Source organism: Mustela lutreola, chromosome 11, assembly GCF_030435805.1.
Source record: "Mustela lutreola isolate mMusLut2 chromosome 11, mMusLut2.pri, whole genome shotgun sequence".
Taxonomy (NCBI): domain Eukaryota; kingdom Metazoa; phylum Chordata; class Mammalia; order Carnivora; family Mustelidae; genus Mustela; species Mustela lutreola.
The window spans coordinates 89,201,845-89,221,749 of record NC_081300.1 but is presented as its reverse complement, the minus strand read 5'-3'; the positions used below and the strand labels follow the sequence as shown (position 1 = coordinate 89,221,749).

The window sequence follows — 19,905 nt, the reverse complement described above, 5'->3', positions numbered from 1 at the left end:
TGAAGTCAACTCCACTTTTTAATATTTTAACCATAATGCAAACAGGCATAAGTAGACTTTTGTTGAATTCCATCGAGTTAGAAGAGGAGGACAAGGCAGAAGGAGAGCATGCGATGAACACAGCTTGGACAACCTCGCGAGGAGCGTGGGGCGGGTGACGGTCCTTGGAGGAAGGTGCTGGAGTGCACGGGACACTGGGCGGACATTAGCAGCATTGAGAGCTCAGAGGTAGGGGGACGTCCGAATTTCTGACTCTGCGTGTGTGTGTGTGTGTGTATGTGTGTTGACATGTGACAGCTGCTCTGCCCACCTCCCCACCTCCTCAGCCCTGAATGGAAACCCACTGGCACAGCAAGGAGGGATGGCCAACTGCGTTCTCCTTCTCTCTCTCTCCCTTCTGGGAAATCACTGCTGAGCCCAGAGTGGATCCTACGATCACAAGATAGCACAACACAAGGAAAACAGAGCAAGGCGGGGTGCACGGCATCGGGTCTCCATGGGTCATAATTAGAGCGATGCCAAGGGCACAGCATCTTACCAAAATGGGACTATCATCCTTTCCGTCTTGGGAGGAAATTTGTGAAACAACATTTTCATCATCCCCAGCCCCTGAAACCTTCTCCAATAACAGAAACACAGCTGTCACCCGAGGGCTGCTCTGCTGATACCAGAGGGTCCAGGATCGAAAGGCCTGGGGCAGCCAGGATAGATTCTTTTGCTCCCAGGGGACATGTCACAGTGGTGGGGGTACGGTGGGGAGGGACTGCTGCTGGCTTCTGGTGGGTGGAGGCCAGAGATGTCCCCAGAACAGCCTCCACCACAAAGAATTCTCCAGCCCCAAATACCAATAGTGCTGAGGTTGGCTGACCCTGAACCGGAGCCGAGTCTGGGCACTTGGACATCCTGGAGTCATTTTCTAGAAGACTATGGAAAGCAGCATCTGCAGGCAGCTTTGCTCCTCCCTGCCAGGAACACCTCATTAAGAACAGTCTCTGTCCTGGACCAGACAGACACGCCTTGCTTGTTCAGAGCTATTCAGATCTTCCAGGACAAAACACACTCAAAAACAAACTAAGGCATGTTGACCCCAGACCGCCTCCCTTGCACGATTGCACGTGGCTCTGACAAACAGTAATCAAGGAGAGCCCCAAGACCCATGTTCCAGGGTGAGAGTTAACCTAGGTCCCCATGCAGGTCATCTTTTGGGAAGAGGCAGCCTTTGTCACCTGAGGTGGGGACTGGGAGTGGATTGAGGACAGGGAACATATGATAGAAAGGGCAGAGACCAGGCTGGTGTCAGCCCCAAAGGGTCAGATTCAGGTTCATGGAGACCATCTGTGTTGAGTTCCGGGGGTGGGGTGGGGGAGCAGGGATTCTCAGATCTGTCTTCCTCCATCCTTTCATTCTTGAGCCAAACAGGACATTTGGATGCACGAAACTTTACAAGGGTTGGGAAACATCAAGGTGTATGGATAAGCCCTATAGGACGCCCAGATGAAGATTTCTTTCTCCTTGTCACCTGTAGGCCATCTCAGATTACCTTGCCAATTCAGACGGAAGGCTTTGTGGGTTAGGTGGGCACGGTGACATGCTGGAGGTCAAGGCAGTGGAGATGCAAATATACAAGGTTAATATGGGGTTAAGCTTCACACAGAAGCTTAACCCCATAGTTTTCCCAACGGCATGAATGGCCAGAGCTCCAGGGGTGAACCGGCCCAGACATCTGGCTCGCTCATCTTGGCAGAGGGACGGTTTGCCAGTGATCTGGGTCAGAAAAATCTCACTTGTTTTGGACTTAGGGCAAAACCTGACCTCCTTTTGGAAGTCTAAAGCAGGTGGCTGTTGAGAATGTGCTTGGCAAGAAAATCCTTTGTTCTAAGGCCAATGTCTAGTTGGCCTGGGGTCAGTTTTCTTTCCGTGCATCTAGGCCTGGCTGGACTTGGAAGGATGCACCCTGTTGGCTCAGGGAGAAGCTGGCTTATCATATCAACAACAGCAAACTCCTCTTTCCCTCCAGGCTGTTTGGTGCCTCCCCCTCCCCCCGGACTTTCCTTTCTTAGCCTAGAGATAAGACTTCTGACTTTCTCCTCCCCAGCAGCGAGGTCTTCAGGTCCTGATTTAATAACTGCGGCTGGTTCAACAGACCAGCTGTCCACGTCCACACTCTGTCCTGCAGCCGGAACATTCTTTCCCAAGCCCAAGTCCAATGACTTTATTTTTCCCATTTGAAAAACATTCCCAGGGATGCCCTGCCGCCTTCCAATTAATCTAAATTCCTGGACATGTGCTCTTCTGTCCCTAACACCTGCTCCCGGCTCACCTGCCCAGCATCTGGCTCAGCATCTTCCAAAGCTGTGCCAGAAGCAAAGTGCTCCCTTCTGTGTCTTTCCTCTCACGCTTCCTCCTTCCCGGAAATCTGATCTCCCCAAACCTGCGGTGGGATCCACTCATTTCTCAAACCCCAGACATTTATATCCAGTCTACGAGTTGTGTGTCTACATACCGAGATTCTCATTGCCTACAAACCAAAACTGTTCTGGGCTCCGTATTCTCCCTTGTACCTTCTGCATAGTTATTAGTGAAGTGGAAAAATGAAATTTGAAAGCTTCAATGGGCCAGGTACCATAAGTGGTTGTTTTATGGGCATTATCTCATTTAACTCACTTTGCTATATAAGTGGATATATAGACTCAGAAAGGGTACATCACCAGCCCAGGGATGTCCGTGGAAACGGGGGAGGGGGAAGAGTTAGCATTGGAACTCAGGCTGCTTACAAAGGCTCCATTTTGGTGGGTGTGAAGCATTTCCCTGAACCGAAGGATAGCTGGCTGTCTCCCTGTCTCCCTCCATAGAAGTTATGCGGGAAAAGACTCCTCCGCTCAGGGAGTTTAATTAGCTCTGCTTCTTTCCTAACACAAGGTGCTGGCTCTGGATTCACAGTGATGAATGGGGGGGGGGGGCATAGCCATGTCAGCTTCTGCGGAGGGGGAGGTCTCCTTACTCCTGGCCAAGCTCCCTTTTGTTAAATGAGGTTGGAGCCACTGCAGGGCAGTCCAAGGTCTGTAATCTAGGTAACTCCCAAATGCCCAATCAATCTTACTTTTCTGCTCACCTATTGTGAAACCAAATTTTGCACCTGGGTTTGGGCTACTGGGACCGAAATAAAAAACCACCACAAGAGGGCAGCATTTACCCACCCTGCATCAGAGCCAAACCCTAAATCAGGACTCCACACTCTACCTCTTCAAAGGCTCCTTACAGGGAGGTTTTTCAGAACAGGGATTCTGGCAAATGAGAGAAACACATCAGGCCAGCCTCCAGTCTTCTATCAGGGAGTCCTGAGGCAGCCAGTGTTGGGTGTTGAAAGGCATTTCTTTTAAAAACAAAAATCTTTCTTGGGAAGAAAGGATGCACTCCGATTCTGGGATCACTGCTTTGGACTCCTGGGTGCAAGGAGATGATGCTTCCATCTGCGAGCCTGCTACTGGAGGGGAGGGGTGCATGACGGAGGTGCCCGGCACACAGGAAGTGCACAGGAGCACTCTTCGGGGATGGAAAAGCACTCACAGGCAGAGGTTGTCTGGAGAGGGAAGCACGGATACGTTCCTCCCCGAGTGAGGCTGGACACTGCAGTTCAGGGTCTGGGGAGCAAGGGCCCTCTTAGCAAGTGTCTCTAAAGGGCTCAAAAGGGTTGAAAGAAAGCCCCCGTGGGGGAAGCTGCTAGGAGCCAGAATCGTGTATAAAATGGGCGTCTGGAGTTCCAGATTGGCAGAGTAGGGTAGCACGCTGAGTGCCCAGGCTTGGTCTCCTTGCCATGGAAGCCCCAGCCAGAGGAAACAGGATTAAAGGAAGGCTGGGAGGTGGTAACTGGAGGCAGCCCAGCTCCGCATGCAGGGGGATGGGACCCCAGAGGGAGGGGGGCTGCCGTGGAGGCTGGAGAAAGGCGAGGGCCAGTGTGCCTTTTGCCTTTAAGAATCTCGGAGGTTGTCCCTTCCTGAGGACATCTCTTTGGCACTCCACGTCCTAAGGCTCTTCCAGAAAGGGCCAGGGCACTTTCTCTTTGGCAGCCTCCCCAAACAGCATCAAGAAATACCCATTGTGCCCTACAGAAAGGCGGAGCTCTCTCTCTGGGCAACAAAACATAAAACAACAAAACAGAACAGCCCACCCGCAGAAGGCTTCCCCTCCAACCTCCAGCAATTTCTTGGCTCTCTCCAGGCCTTCCACTGATTTTGAGCACTTGCGGGGGGCGGGGGCTCCCAGCCCATTCATCCTGATGGTGGGCACAGCACTTTACCTCCTAGGGTTGGGGGAGGGGGGAAACTAAACTGACCCTGATTCCCACTGAAGATTGTGTTGCCCACTTTTGATCGGAGTCAAGGTTCATTTCTTTGGCAGAATTATTTTGTCAGGCTAGGAACTTGGGAGATTGCTTTTAGAAGGCCAGGAGTATGAGGGCCAGGCCATGCCCTGTGGTGGTCCTGGGGAGGAAGCCGCGTGATGCCTCATGATGTCTTCCCTCTCACACTTATCTGCTTTAAGGGCCTTCTGTTATTTCCTTCCCGGGGTGGAAGGGCCAGCCCTATTTGGGGCAATAAAAAAATAGCAGTGATATTCTTCCTTGAAATTGTTTCCAGTCTCTACCACTCTAAAGGCTGATCTATTCAATCTTTTTTCACTTCATAAATTATAAAAGGAAACTGAGGACAAGGAACTTGCCCAAAGTCACCCGGTGGCAAAGACAGGATGATTCTTACTTCCCCATACTCCCTGGGACATTACTTCCCCCTCTTGTGGATGGGATGGTCCGGGGAGGGCCAAATCAGGTGATCCTGTCTGGGGTGGGGGGTTGGGCTGGGGAGGAGGTGTGTTTAATCCACAAGACGGGTTAGTTTCCCAGGGAGGGCTCCACTAACTGGTACCAGAATCTAAATGCAACCGATTCTGTGAGCCCCTTTTTAACGGAGCACCCCCCCTTAATCATCACACTTGCTTCTCCCTGCCCTTTGTAACCAGGACAATGAGGGTGCCTCCCAGTGTTTCAGGGATGTGAGCATAGACAGAAATTACGGACGTGTGGAGAACCAGGGCACGGTTCTTGGCACTGAAAGTCTGCAGGCCACACGCTGCCACAGGCAAGGGGACAGATGGAGACCCAGGCCTGTCCCACATGTGCATGCATGTGCACACACACACATACACAGACACACACACACACACACACACACACACACACGACCAGGACGTCATCATAAAAAAGGACAAGGGGGGGCTTCAGCAGCAGAGAGACTGGCTCAGAAGACCCTCCTGACCAGTCCCTGGAGCCTCTCCGGGGGAACCCCAGAGCCACGGCCACGTTCCAGTGATGTCATGCGCCGGGGATCTGCCCTCCTCGGGAAGAGAGGGAGGGGGAAACAGTTTTGTAAGAGCCACTGTGGATTATAAAGGCATTGCATTGTAGCAGGACAACTCAAGGAGAAAACCCAAGAGGGCCAAGGAAACCACCGAGGGGCAAGGACCCAGAAGAGGAAAAACCACAGCGACAGGATGAGAGGGACAGCAGGGGCCACGCGGGGTCCCGGAGGGAAGGTTCAGCAGTGTCCACGCTTAGAAAACCTGCAGCTGCTCCACGGGGGTGCACGGGACAGCCCCCCTGCCATTCATCTGTGCAAGAGGATCCAGTTAGGAGCTGAAAACCCTGTGGGAAGACAGGGCGGGGAGGGGGTGGGCAGTTAGTGTCCTGGAGGCAAAGCTGAGCTGTTTCCTTACAGAGCCACAGAAAAGCCACTAAGCTCTGGGTTTCACTGTTCCTTCCTCTGCAGGCTCCCCACCTCAGACAGCACCTGACCCCTAGCTGGGCTCGTCTTGAATGAACGGATGAACTAATGAAGGAATGAAAGAGTGCTTGCTCACCAACACACCCGGCCAGAAAGAGGGGCAAAGAAAGGGGCTTTCCGACAGCCAAAGGGGTTGGAATCTGGAAGGTGAGAAAGCCTACCGGACACAACGTATGTTTTGTATGCAGACGGAAAATAATGAGGCTGTTGAGAAATGGGATGTCTTCCCTACGCCACCAAAAATGAGACAACCCAGTTCCTACCTAATTTAACATAAAGGGCACACGGCAGTGGTTTGCAGGCGGTCTGTGGGCAGGCGTGGGTGAGTGCCACTTCCGACCCGGTTGAGAGGTCCCGGCCTTAAGGGGAGGTTTAACTAGTGAGACTCAGTCCAGTTTTGTGGTGCCTCAGACTGTTCCCAGCAATTTCTAGAGGACCAGTGAGGTTGTCAAAATAATACCGGTTGGGATCTGCATGGATGAGAACAGTCTGCGCAATTTGGGGGGTGCGGGAGGTGCTGTAAAAAGGCTGGGAGCAGCGGCTGGGGATACACCTTCCTGACTGGAGACGTCATTCCACTAGGGGGCGCCCCAGGCAGACTCAGGGATCAGAAGCCAGGGCTCAGAATCCCCTGGAGGGCCCCTTAAAAACATCAACCGCGGTTCTCACTCCAGAGTTTTAGAGTCAGCAGGTCTGGAGCGGCCTGTGAATTTGCATTTGTAGCACACCTTCCACTGTGGGAAAGCCAGGGCAAACAAAGACAGACATCCCCCAGCCATCAGCACTGGGAAAAGAGGGCTCTGCCCGCCCCTCTCCCCAGGGATGGAGCCAGCTTACTCATCAGTGTCTTTTTTGCTCTCCTCAATGAAGGCAATGGATTCAGATCTAAGGCGGTTGGTCACTTCATATGTTCGCAGGGTGACCCCGAAAATATCCTCATGGTACCGGTTGTCATCCTGGGGGACAGAAATAGCCTTCAAATGCCAGCCAAAGGCAGGAGAGAGACAGACACACTGACAACCTGGAAAGGAATGTCCTTGAAAAAGATGGGTTCTAAACAAACAAAGAGCCAGAGCCCCCTGGAAGACCTCTTTATTCCCAGACTGTGCTTCATAAGACCCCATGCCCTAACCCTCCAGGGCTTGGGGTCTCACCAGCCCAGGGTGGCAAAAAACATTTCAGTTCACATCCGAACTGGCACAGCTTGGACAAACCTTTTTGTGCAGTACTCAACCTGGACAACTGCACAGGACAGCGCTGCAGCTTAGTTCAGGGGGCAGGAAGGGTCGGTTTAGGAAGTTTTCTATCCAGTTACCCAGTGGTCCACCCACCTGTTATTTTCACACACCACAGCCCCCATCCATATTTAATACATGCACCTGCACACCCAACACCCAGTCCTCCTTCTCTCTCATCTATGGTTGGGGACCACAGGTATCCTCTACCTCGAGCCATAAATGGGAGAATGGGAGCAGGTGGGGATGTCATCATGGCCCCTCTAATCACTGAGACAGGTGGGGTGAGGAAGAGGAGACAGGAACCGGATGCTGAGAAAGGGATCCAAGAGGCCACTCACCCTCAGTCTGCTGATGAACACGCCCGCATCCTCCGCTGAGAGTTTCCCCTGCTGGGTCATGATGCGCTGGATGGCTTTGAGGACATCAGCGGCCATGGTGACGTCCCCGCAGACATAGATGTGGCCCCCTTGCTCCTGCAGGGCTCGGTACACCGGTTCTGCTAGCTGTTCCTGCAGGATGTCCTGCACGTACTTCTGCAGGGGGCAGCAAGAGCTGTGAGAAGGAGCTGGATCCTGGGCAGCAGCACACTACCCGCCCCTGGGACAGCAGAGCCTGACATAGGTGACCCAGGGGAGCAGGAGGAGCGAGGAAGAGAGGAAAAGCTGATCCGAGCGTGTGTGAGTGAGCTGCCCCTGTGCTGGAGCTCAGCAGGGCTGAGGACCCTGGAAAGGGTCATGCGGAACACGCTCCAGAGCCATAACCCAGTGGGGCATAGGGTGGGTTCACAATCTACCCACTCCCTGTCCGATGGCCAAAGGTCCCCCAGGGTGTTGACCCCTGTACTCTGATAGATGCTGGCTTCAGCCTATGCTGGGGTGCCAGAGAGGCAAGACAGCAGGAGATGGGGGAGGCGAGGGGCTCTCAGCTTTCACCTGTGCAAAGCCTGCTGCTGTACAACAGCTGGAGTAGAAGGTGGGCTAAAAGAAAGTGGGGTAGGCACGGAGGGGGGGGGTGTCCAAATCAGCCTCTGGGGGATTTGCCCTATCTGTTCAGGATGCCTTTCACTTGTCTAGGAAACTCCCCTGGGGTGAGGCGGACATGCAGCTGGTAGGTCTTGGCACGGCTGTCCTGCTTGTAAAGACACTGGGGCACTTCCACACCAGCTACCAAAGAGCCCCTGCCCACCCGCTGACAGCCCACCCCACCCCAGCTCTCCCGGCCCCTTTCCTGGGACCCCTCTGGATCTCCCCCAGATCCAGGAGGAGCACGCTCCAGCCCCACGGCCTGTGTCCGTATTTTGACTTTGTGCCTCTTGGGGACTGTTACTTTTTTTTTTTTTTAGTTCGTATTTTAAAAATATTTGTATTTTGGTAAGATACGGAAATCATTTCATGTACCATTCAACCATTTTCAAGTGAACAATTTAGTGGCATTTTGTGCACCACTATCTTGTGCAACCAGCGTCCTATCTGGTCCTAGAACTTATTCATCATCCCCAAAGGAAATTCTGTACCTAGGAGCAGTCATTCCCATTCCCCTGTCGCCACAGCCGCTGGTAACCCCAGATCTGCTCTCTGTCTCTACGGAGTCGGCTGTTCTGGATAGTTCACATAAGTGGCATCCTATAATATGGGCCACTAGATATTTTAAACTGATATTTCTATGCTCCTGCTTCCTGAAGCACAGAGAGACGCCCCAGAGGAGAATTCAGACTAGGTGAGGGGGTGCCCAGGGGGGTGGGAGCGCATGCGCGTACAAGCATGCGTGCGCATGCGCGTACAAGCATGCGTGCGCATGCGCGTATCTGGGGCTGCGGGGCGGGGACAGTGCACGGCCCCGGGACAGTGCACGGGCCAGAAGTTACCTTTGGTTTGTCTGGCTCTCGGGAGTAGGCCGTGTAAAGTTCTCGGAAGACCCCCTTGTTCTTGGCCTGCAGAGTCTCCTCTCTGTAGATGTGGTCTGTCTTGGATTGCCGGCACCCGAACACCAGGACCATGGGGCAGGGGCTCATTCCTGAGGACCAGAAAGATCTCACGTTGCTCACACCTCCTCAGATGCCCGATTTGGGGGGGGGGTGGCTGGTGGAGCCAGGAGAGGGCGCTGGGAACCTTCACGCGTGCCACAGGGATAGAGCACACGAACCCTGGGACAAGTTGGGTCTATGTATTTGCACACATGTACACCCACGTCTACACGCGCATGCACCTGCTCACACCGAGCAAAGTTGGTGAAGGGTGAAGGGTGTTCAGATTTTAGCAGACCTCCTTTCTCTGGGTCTCAATCCCTCCTGCTGCCCCAATGGCTACTTAGCAGCCCATCCCCGACTACTGGGTCATGCTGAAAGACCAGACCATGGAGCCAGGTTCAAATTCCAGCTCTGTCTGACGAGGAGAACTTGGCTTTCTATGTGCCCATTTCCGCAGGTACAGAGCGCAAGTTATCACAGCATCTACCTGCTAGGGTTACTCTGAGACCTAAAGCATTAGAGCCCAGTGAATATACAGTGACTCCTTCATCGATGTTAGCTATTCTGCCAGAATGACTGCTCCATGGGGTAGCTTTTTTTTTTTTTTCTCTTGCTGTGTGTCTGTCTTGTCTAGTGCTGTCCCTTGACACCTACACCGATGCTTGGCATTTATTAGCCGCTCAACAAATCCCTGGCCAATGCACACCTCAGCTGTGGGTTTCCTTCTCTCTGTTCCCGAAGCTGATCTGCTGTGTCTCTCACACAGCAAAGCCTGCTCTGGAATAAAAGCCTTTGGGACAATCCCATAAACATACACACGTTTGATAAGGCTTAATGTTTACTCTCCTAGGGCTGCTTGAATTTGCAGAGGGGTCCTATCTTAACAAAGAAATGTCTTCTGGGGATGGAATTTCGGGCCCTAGAACAAGCTATGTGGGAGACTGGTTGGGACAGGTCCTTTGAAGCATAACCATGAACTTCAGCCCTGGGTCAGGTCAGTACCATGAGCCCCCTTCCCTCCGCCAGGGAGAGAAGCAGGGGAGAGAGAGCTCCCTCATTCCTCCAAGTGGCTGAGACACAGGTGGGGCTGCCTGGGCAGGGTGGACATCGCTGGGCTGCTGAATTGCAACACCCACCTTTGTGTTGGATGTCAAATTGCCGTTGTTGCCAGAAGCTTCGGAAAGGGGCAATGCCAGTGCCTGGGCCAATGAGGATGCAGGGCACTTGGGGATTTCGGGGCAGGTGGAAGCTGGGTGCTCTGGAGAAGAAGGAGAGAATCAGAGGGCTTGCTGCGCTCAAGTCCGATGAAGGGTGGCTGGGTCTTTGGTAGACCAGAAGGCCGTCGCAATAACCCAGCGGGATTGCACTCTCCGGCTGGGGTCGGGTGCCCCTTATCAGGGTGACAGGCTACATGGATTTGGGGAATTCCCAAAAGAGGAGGTCCTTGGGGTCTGGCTGCCACTCCAGTTCCCAATTTTCCTCATTGCTGAGCTAAGCCACAAAGGGCAGTGGGATCGTTTCAACCCAGGGTTTCCAGACCTCAGGACTGCTGACAACATTTGGCGCTTCACACTTCTCTGCCATGGGGGTGTCCTGTGCATCGTAGGCTACAGAGCAGCACTCCGGGTCTCCCACCTCCTAGAGGCCAGGAGCACCCTGTAACTGGGACAAAAATCTCTGCAGATGTTGCCACGTGTGCCCTGAAGGGGAGCACCGCCCTGTACTGAGAACCGTGGATTTAGCCCACAGTGAGGCTAAATCGGGGAACAGATTTCATCGTACAGAAGAATCCCCAGGCGGTGTTAAAAGTACACAGTCCTGGGCAGTGGAGCAAGTCTGGGCTCAGGACCCTGCATTTTTGAGACACCGCGGGGGATTCTGACACTCAGGGCAGGTGCACCATCCCATCAACACCCCAGTCTCAACAGCTGAGAAAAATCAGCGGTCAAGACCACTGCTGAGGTACAGAAGTCACTGGCTGACATAGCAGGACCCTCCAAGGGGCCCACGGGCTCAGCCAGAGCCTCAGGGTGAAAAACATTTTGAGCTGTATTTTTTATCTGATGGTGGTAAGGACACATTCAATGAAATCTACCCTCTTCACAAAATTTTTAAGTGCATGATACAGTACTGTTCATCGTAGGCAGGAGTGTCCTTTAAAACTGAGCTTAGGGGGCGCCTGCGTGGCTCAGTGGGTTAAAGCCTCTGCCTTCGGCTCAGGTCATGGTCCCAGGGTCCTGGGATCGAGCCCCACATCGGGCTCTCTGCTCAGCGGGGAGCCTGCTCCCCCTCCCCCCTTGCCTGCCTCTCCGTCTACTTGTGATCTCTGTCTGTCAAATAAATAAACAAAATCTTTAAAAAAAATAAAACTGAGTTTGGACAGCAGGGGTTGGTTGGGAGGGATGCCTGGGTGGCGTCTGTCTTCAGCTCAGGTCATGATCTTCGAGTCCTGGGATGCTTCTTGCTCAGCGGGGAGTCTGCTTCTCTCTCTGCTCCTCACCCCGCTAGTGCTCTGTCTCCAATAAATAAAATCTTAAAATAACAAAAACAAAAACAAAAAAACCCCAACCAGCTGAGTTTGGGAGGAAGAGCTCTGATTGAAGGGATGAGGGTTTGGATCTTCCCCATCTCTGAGACAGCGGGAACAGATAGGGTAGCTGGGAGACAGCGGAGAGAATTTCCGCCGGTCTGCAGATTTCAGGAAAGCGAATGCTGCATTTACTGTGTTGTCTACTGTACCCCAGCCTCTAGCACAGTACATGCACTTGATAAATATTCATTGCATTGACCTGACTTTGACTGTGTGGGGTGGGGCGGGAGGAGGTACCTGCTTAGCTGTTGCTGTGTTGCCCATCCCGCGATCCTATTAACTTAACATCTTGGAGGGATACAAGAGTGTTGATCTCCATTCCGTCTGACTCAGCCATCTCTCCAGAACCCATGAGGCTGGTCCACCCAGACCAGCTCACGAGTACACAGATTTGGGACAACTGCTCGTATCTCCGCATTTGCCACTCACCCTCTCACGAAACACGGGACTACTTCGTCAGCCTGTATCCGGTTGAGCCAGGAGGAGCACACGCCGTGGTGAATTGGTCCTTCTCCATCTGGCAGAATAATCAGGCTGGTCTGGCGCGCCTACTGCCCCCAGGGTTCCCTGCCACTGGCTCCCCCCTCCCTCCGGTGCGGAAGCTCACAGCCCTATGCCAAGTTTCTGCCTTGGAATTCCCTGTCTGGATCCCTTCCTCTGAAGGGGAAGAGGGAATGATGAAACCCTGAGAAACTGCCCAGGATTCCCATGGGGGAGGGTGGGTTGGATTCAGACCCCGCCTACTGAAAAGGTCTTGGTCAAAGTGATCCCAGCGACCGTCCCAGTCCAGGATCTGGGTCTTGGAGCTCCCTCAGGCACCATGCATTCTAATTGCTTTATCAAGGAGGGAAGATATGGGAGACAAATGCTAGGAGACAAAAGCGCTCTCAGGCTTGGGGAGCAGAGGAAGCTTTCAAGGGCACATCTTCCTTCCCTCCTGATTCTGCACAGGGTTGGCTCTGCCTAAGGGGACAATTTCCCTGTCCTGCTTCTTTCCCCAGTTCCTGGCCTTGAAGTGGGTCTCCTCTCAGGACTTTGGGATATGGCAGCCCCGCAGAGGCCCCCGGGGGGCAAATGCAGACCCGGAGGCTCTCCCAGGGCCTCTGCCCACCTCGGGTGCGGTAGGAGACAATGGCCACGGTGAGGTGCACCTCGTCGGGGTACATGTCTGGGGAGGAGCTGATGGAATAGTAGCGGGGCTGCAGCAGGGACAGCTGGGTCAGGAGCAGGGTGGACGGCATCTGGATGGACGGGAACTCCTCCAGCACCTCCACGATGGTGGGGTTCTTGCCCCATTTCCATTCCTCGTATTCCTGTAAGCCCTGTGCCAAGGAGAGGGATGGAGAACTTACACCCTGCTCTGGGTACACACTTCCAGTGGGGGCAACAGAACATCCGGGGAAGAAAGTCAGGAGAGGGCGCCTGGATGGCTCAGTATGTTAAAGCCTCCGACTTCGGCTCAGGTCATGATTCTCGGGGTCCTGGGATTGGGTCCCGCGTCGGGCTCTCTGCTCAGCGGCCCTGCTTCCCCCCTGCCTCTGCCTGCCTCTCTGCCTACTTGTGATCTCTCTGTCAAATAAATAAATAAAATCTTAAAAAAAAAAAAAAAGAAAGTCGAGAGAAGGAAGAATACCTAACACTCACACAGTAGTAACTCCACACCAGGTCTTAATTCTTACGACTTTATACAATAAGTAAGACTGCTGTCCCTATTTTATAGCAGGGAAAACTGACAATTACAGAGGCTCTTTGGCTTGGAGGCAGTGATTCTGGGTTTGAATCTAGGTCGGGGGTGGCAAAAGGTCAATGTGGCTTACTACCTATTTGCAGGGCTCATGAGCTAAGACCTGTTTTTACATGGTTTGTTGGGGAAAAGGAGAAAAAGAAGGATACTATTTCATGACACAAGAATGTGATATGAAATTTGAATTTCTGTGCCTACAAATACGATCGGATTGGAACCCAGCCATGCCGACTCACTTAGGTAACGTCTATGCTGTTGGGCTATAAATGGTGGAGTTTAGGGGTTGTGATACAGTCCTCACGGACTGTGAGCCTAAAATATTTACTACCAGGCTCTTTATGGAAAAAGATTGCTGACGCCTGTTCTAGGGGGTGTGAGCGCCTAACCATAATCGGTCCCGCCATATGCAAACATCAAGAGAGAAGCACTGTGGAGAGAGTCATGATTTGGCGGTATGGAATGCAGACCTGGGACCTGTGAGTTTGCACACCTGGAGATGCATCGGCAGAGAGCATAGGTCAAGTTCAAGATGGTGAATGACAGCCCCAAAGGAAAAGGTTCGAGTGTGGAGGCCCACAGTCAGGGTTTGTGGCCAGCAAAACCCAGCTGCTACCAGGGAACAGAGAAACTCTCTGGGGCTTTGGAATTGTGTTTTCCTACTTCGAAGCTGCTTTGGGCAGACCCCGATTGCATGTAAGAGGCTCATATTTTGAGGAGTAAAGTACTGTATTATAAGTATGGTATAATAAAGCTTTCCTCCATGTCCCTCAAGATCATTCTTGCCTTATTGATAGGGTATGGCATCCTTGAGAACGTGCCTCCCAGACCTCCAGCCTCACTGACCTCGAGCTGCAGGGGAACCATCAGCCAAGAGCCTCAGGAATTGTGCTCTGAAATGGACATCCACGGGAAACAGACATGGTTCACCCGTGCTGGTCCTTCCTAAGGCTGTGGCTGCAGCTCCGGATGTTTCCACTCACACATCCTTCTCTGTCCTGCACTCAGAGTCAGACTGGTTGGAGCTCCGATGGTTCTCCGTCTTGTCGGACTCCTGCCCATTTTCCCCTCCCACGGGTGTTTCCCTTAATCAAAATCCTTGATCATTTAATCCTACCTTGGAGTTTCTGCTCTTTGGAAGAAACGGGCTAATATGTACAGTTTATGGGCTAAGGCGTACAGTTTATCAAATTCTACTTGAAATTGTCCCATGAAATCTCTGGTCCCTCTAAAAGTAGCTCCTCCCTTTAATTTTAATTAAAACTTTAAAGTTATACATGTACATCATGTACAAAGGTAAACAATTCTGTGAAGTTTACTGATGAAAATTAATGCTCCACTTCTCCAATCTGTTCCCAGTTCCCCAGAGTGAATTACTTAATCTAGTGTTCCTTTTCACGTCTGTTTTCTCATGTCTAAATATAGCCGACCCTCCAACAACATGGGTTTGGTCCCATATTGGGTCCACTTATATGCAATTTTTTTTTTTGATGAATATAATAGAAGACTGTAAATGAATTTTCTCTTCCTTATGATTTTCTTAACAATTTCTTTTCTCTAGCTTACTTTATGGTAAGAATATAGTATATCATACATAAAACAAGCAAAATATGTGTTAATCAATTGTTTATGTTATTGGTAAGGCTTCTGGTCAACAGTAGGCTACCTTAGTGGTTAAGTTTTGGGGCAGTCAAAAGTTGTATGTAGATTTTCTACTGCACAGGGGGTCAGCACCCCAGTTCCCACATTGCTCAAGGGCCAGCTGTAATATACATTCTTTGAAATTAGTACCTTCCTGTCTTCCCATCATTCGTCTCTCTCCTGGACAGCAGAAGAAAGCTAAGCCATTCTTTGCTGATGGCTTGCTTAGCGGGGAGGAGCCCCCACTGGGAGAAGTGTGGGTGGTCCTCCTGGGTAGGAATCATACTGAGCAAAATTTTGCGGCAGGTTGGGGCAAGCGAGTCCTAGGTTTCAAAGCAAGGATGGTAGAAATGTTTGATGCATTTTACCATCTGAGGGCTTCCTCTATCTTGCAGGTCCTACCCATAGCTCCTTGGTGTTGGGAAAGGCCTCTCTCTAAAACAGGGCACTATGGGATTCTTTTTTCTTTCTGTTCCTTCTAAGCATGGGCTCAGATGGAGCTAAGGGATGCTTAGGAGTTCCCAAGGAAGGAGGAACAAGAGTTAGAAAAGGAATCTCTACCGGCCCAGAGAGCTCTGAGATTCAACAGGGCGACCGTTGTTCCGTCAGACCTTAGTTAGCACGAGGGGAGATGGTGAGGACAAGCCAAAATGGACTAGCCAATATGGCGTCCCCCTGCAAACGAAAAATGAGGAACTCTTGCTCCACACTGCCATCTTCTGGACAACTGTTGTAACAGCTATATCGCTCTCCAGGGACCAGGACAGGAAAGATGCCCTGGGGGTTGTAGGAAGCCAGGGACCCACCTTGCTGAGGACCAGCAGACGCTGCTTCTCCTTCTCGCTGGTGGCCAGGGAGGCAAACTGCTGCAGCTGCAGCGGCGTCGGGGGCGTGGTGATGTCCAGGTAGTACTTGAAGGCCTGGAAGATGGTGCAGGGCGGGAGGCGGTGCTCATCTGTCCAGTTACTGATCACTCCTATGGAGGTACAATGGACATGAGGGGTGGATGGGGGGAGGAAAGTCTGAGCTCCAAGGGCTTGGGTCCAAGTCAGGAAGGCCAGATTTGTTCCTGGGGTGGGTGAGCCAAGCAACCCCTTGGCTTGTCACCTTCCATGTCCCACATCTAGACCCAGGCTTCTCAGGACCATGGGATCACCTCATGCACGCAAGGAGCAGATCCAAAATCAATTGTGCAAATTAGTTCAAAAATTAAAAACATGAACCAACATTAAAATAGCATGAGACAGTCCATCTCTGGTGTTTTATGCAGTGAGCCCCCCACTGAGCACGAGCTAGGAGTCTATTTTGGTTCTGTCTGCCCTCTCATGGTATTGGCCTCTCAAACCCCTAAGTGGGATTCCAGCATTTAAAATGACAAACATGCCTAACACTTTGCTAGCACTTTCTATATGCCAAGTGCTATTCTCAGCACTTTATATTATTAACTCACTTAGTCCGCACAACAATTCTAGGTGGTGGGTGCTATTTTTATTCCCACTTTGCAACTGAGAAAAAAGGGAAGCACAGAGAGGTCAAGGAATCTGCCCAAGGTCACACAGCTCATAAGTGTGAAGTCAGGCAGCCCTGCCCCAGATCTTGTTCTAACTATTACGCTGTACTCCCGTATAATTTTCCATCGGATATAGTCCTACACACAGTATCTGCTTTAAGGGGCTCAATCCAAGATAAAAAGTGTTGCTCCAACACAAAGGAAGAGCCGGCTGGGTTGGATTTATTAATATAAAGAATTATCTCCCCAAAGCGGTATCTCCCAAAGGACTTTTCAGTGGGGCTTTGACCGCATGCTATTTCCACACTCTGCCCTGACCATACACTCCAGCTCCTTTGTGAAGGTGACAGGTCACCATGTCTTGGGCTGTCAGGTGGTTACTGGTACCTGAGCCCTGAGCTCACCTGTGCCTCCTGAAATGAAGCCCTGAGGCCTGTTTGCCTTTAAAATTCTTCAATGAGAAGGTCAGGGATGGTCCCTAAAACAAACTGGAACCCGATCTAATGATGACTCAACCTTGAGAGCGCCATCGAGTTGCATGTAGTGCCTCTTGATTTTAAGAGGAGGGAGGGGTACACATCGGCGGCTGTTCATTGGTGGGCAGTGAGGCGGGGTGATGAAGGACGGCCGAAGCCCCTTCCCCCAGGGATGCTATGGATGTCCTAGCATCACGGACACTGGGTCAGCCAGTTGGGCCAAGGTGGTTCAGCCATGAGAAAGGAGGAGTCTCAGGAAGTGACAGAGACCCTCGTTGGAGGTGACAGAGACCCACTCTCCCCGACCTGGACTGGCGACTGGGAAGAAGGATGGGTCTCCTTTTCCCCAGACACCGGGGCACCCCACCCTGCCGTAGGTACCCAAAGCTGTGTTCCGCTCCTCCAGCAGCTCCACCTTCACCAGCTGGTTGACCGGGGGCGCGTCCTCCAGCCGCTCGATCAGGGCATTCACGAGGTCCTCGCGGTTGCCCGGGAAGACGCCCAAGTGGTCCCCAGGCTGGTACTGCAGCTCCTGATTCCCGTTGGTGTGCAGACGCACGAAGATGGTTGATCGGCTGGAGGGAAAGGTGGGGAGCAGTCAGAGAAGAGTCACCAGCTACTGCCTCCTTTCTTTGCTCCTTTGTCTCTTTTTGTGGTTGCAATCCCCCTCCTTTCCGTTCTCCATGAGGCCCACGCCAGGAGACCTCTACCCCCATCATTCCACACCATGGCTTTTAGCAGGTCCCCCGTGAGCTTCTCTGCAAATCCAATGCCAATGCCATGGCATTCATCTTGCTCATGGAACCAGCACTGGACGTGGCTGGTCTCTTCCTCCTCAAATCCCTTCTCCTGGGTTCTGGCACCCCAGCTCTCCCAATCTTCATTCCTTTGGCAGTTCCTTCTCATCTCCCCAAACTCTGGGCACCAGAGCCCCTCAGGGTTCAGTTCAGTCCTCAGATTCCTTGCTTTTCTACCTTCCCAAACCACCTTTCTCCGTAGCACTGACCGGCGTCTGCCTTCTTGTAGAGCTTCCATCATCCTGTGCTTCGTGGTCTGCCTTCCCCCGCCTCCTGACCCTCCCTCCCCAACCCCAGCCTCCAGAACAATGTAAATTCCACAGGGCAAGGAATCTATTTTGTCCACTGCTCTCTTTCTGGCAAATAGGATAGTCCCAGCACGTAGCTGGTCCTCAAGAAATATTTATTAGACGAAGGGACCTCAGGCTCTCAGGGTTCACCAGTTGCCAGAACAGACTGTGTTTTCATTACTAACTGGGGTTCTCCCAGGAATCAGGACCCCACTGGAGCCAAGGCAGTGGAGTCTGCAGTCTGCATCATGCCATCTCTCCTGGGAATCCCAAGCTCTGTCCCCCCTTTGGTAAGTATGTGTGTGTGTTGGGGGGGAGCAGGCTCCTTATATTATCACCTAAGGGAAACACACATTTGGTCTTGGTTGTGCAAAAATCCACCCATATAAATTTGAGAGATCTAAGGAGAAAACACACAGAGGAACTGATTTATTTATGATTTGCCTGATCCTCCCCTTTTCCACTGGTTTTTGTATTTTAAGGGCAGGATTTTAAGGGCCCATGCTAAGGGAGGGCAACAAGAATGAACTCTCAGACTCTATGATCATTCCGGTCCTTTAAAAGGTTTTAGAACAGACCTACTGCATTTTACACAATGCCTGAGAACTTGGGAGCTGATTACGCTTTTGGTAAATCAGATTCTTTGTCCTCTTTGGGTTCCGTCGGCATTTCAGAATCTTTTCTTTTCTTTTCTTTTAGATTTTATTTATTTGAGAGAGAGCGAATGAGAAGGGGGAGGGTCAGAGGGAGAAGCAGGCTCCCTGCCAAGCAGGGAGCCTGACGTAGGACTCTATACGGGGACTCCAGAATCACGACCTGAGCTGAAGGCAGTCGCTTAACCAACTGAGCCACCCAGGCGCCCCTAGATCTGCTTTTCTTCATTGCCAACTGGTTCTCAGTAGAGACACTTCATATCCAACATGAAGTTTCTACGTTCTCCATGGTATGTAAATCAACACTTGAATAGACCAATGGGACTCGCTATATAAAGTAGTCTCTGGCACACCCAAGAACCCTTTTGTGCTGCAAATAGCCACCGTTATTAAAAATAGTTGTGCTAGCACATTTACTTTTTTGCAAGTATTTTCTCGAAGCAAGGCAAGGCACCCCTGTCCTTTGTATGGTGGGGAAATTGGTGGCTGACATTGGGAATGATGGTGTCAGGGCCTGGGGTCCCATTCTCCTTTCCTGGACAGATTTTGCTGTCCCAGGGGCACTCATCTTGTCAATTATACAGACTTACACGACTGATTCTGGTCTGAGCTCATGTGGGTTCCTGGTTCCTGGAGAGCAATGACAACCACCAGCTCCTGCCTGCGCCAGGGTTGGAATCTAGCAGAGGCTGATAGCCAGCAGGGGGCGCTGTGGGGCTGCTAATTAAGGAGCCTCCGGCGCCAACCACAGAAGCCTTTGAAAGGGCCCCACAATTCCCACTTTCTCCCAGATCATCATGATTCCTTTCCGAAGTATATTTGCCTCCGTTCTTCTGGCCGGTACAAAATAGAAATGTGGAAGACCCGAACTTGCTGAGCTGGCTCACACTCCCAGCCATTTCCCCCAAGTTCTCTTGAACATGACATACGGTGGTCAGGCAGACAAGGGGCAGGAATGGGGAGGCAGCCGGCAGATACGCCAGGTGCCCCAGGCTCTGCCCATGCCGGGAATTTAACCAAGGGGATGTTGCAAGCCTCTGATCAGGCATGGCTTGCTGAGACCTCCCAGGGATGAATGACTGTATGGCCTTGGAGCACCCTAATGGGCTAGTCTTTGAAGCCTTGTGGGGGAAGCAGATTCCCCTAACCCTTTCTCAGTAGCACTA

At 51.9% G+C, this 19,905-nt stretch overlaps 1 protein-coding gene across 7 annotated transcripts in view; it reads right to left on the bottom strand.

Moving 5' to 3' along the window:
* NOS1 (nitric oxide synthase 1) overlaps positions 1 to 19,905 on the bottom strand; it is a 175,719-nt gene continuing 155,814 nt past the window's right edge. For all 7 annotated transcript variants that reach the window (XM_059140981.1, XM_059140977.1, XM_059140980.1 and 4 more), the window contains 9 exons: positions 17,381 to 17,574; positions 15,820 to 15,989; positions 12,743 to 12,953; positions 12,061 to 12,148; positions 10,178 to 10,299; positions 8,940 to 9,088; positions 7,414 to 7,608; positions 6,675 to 6,793; positions 1 to 5,698 (listed from right to left, as the gene is read on the bottom strand). In XM_059140981.1, coding sequence (XP_058996964.1) covers positions 5,683 to 5,698; positions 6,675 to 6,793; positions 7,414 to 7,608; positions 8,940 to 9,088; positions 10,178 to 10,299; positions 12,061 to 12,148; positions 12,743 to 12,953; positions 15,820 to 15,989; positions 17,381 to 17,574 — 1,264 coding nt within the window. In that variant the 3' untranslated portion in view covers positions 1 to 5,682. The remainder of the gene's footprint in view (positions 5,699 to 6,674; positions 6,794 to 7,413; positions 7,609 to 8,939; positions 9,089 to 10,177; positions 10,300 to 12,060; positions 12,149 to 12,742; positions 12,954 to 15,819; positions 15,990 to 17,380; positions 17,575 to 19,905) is intronic.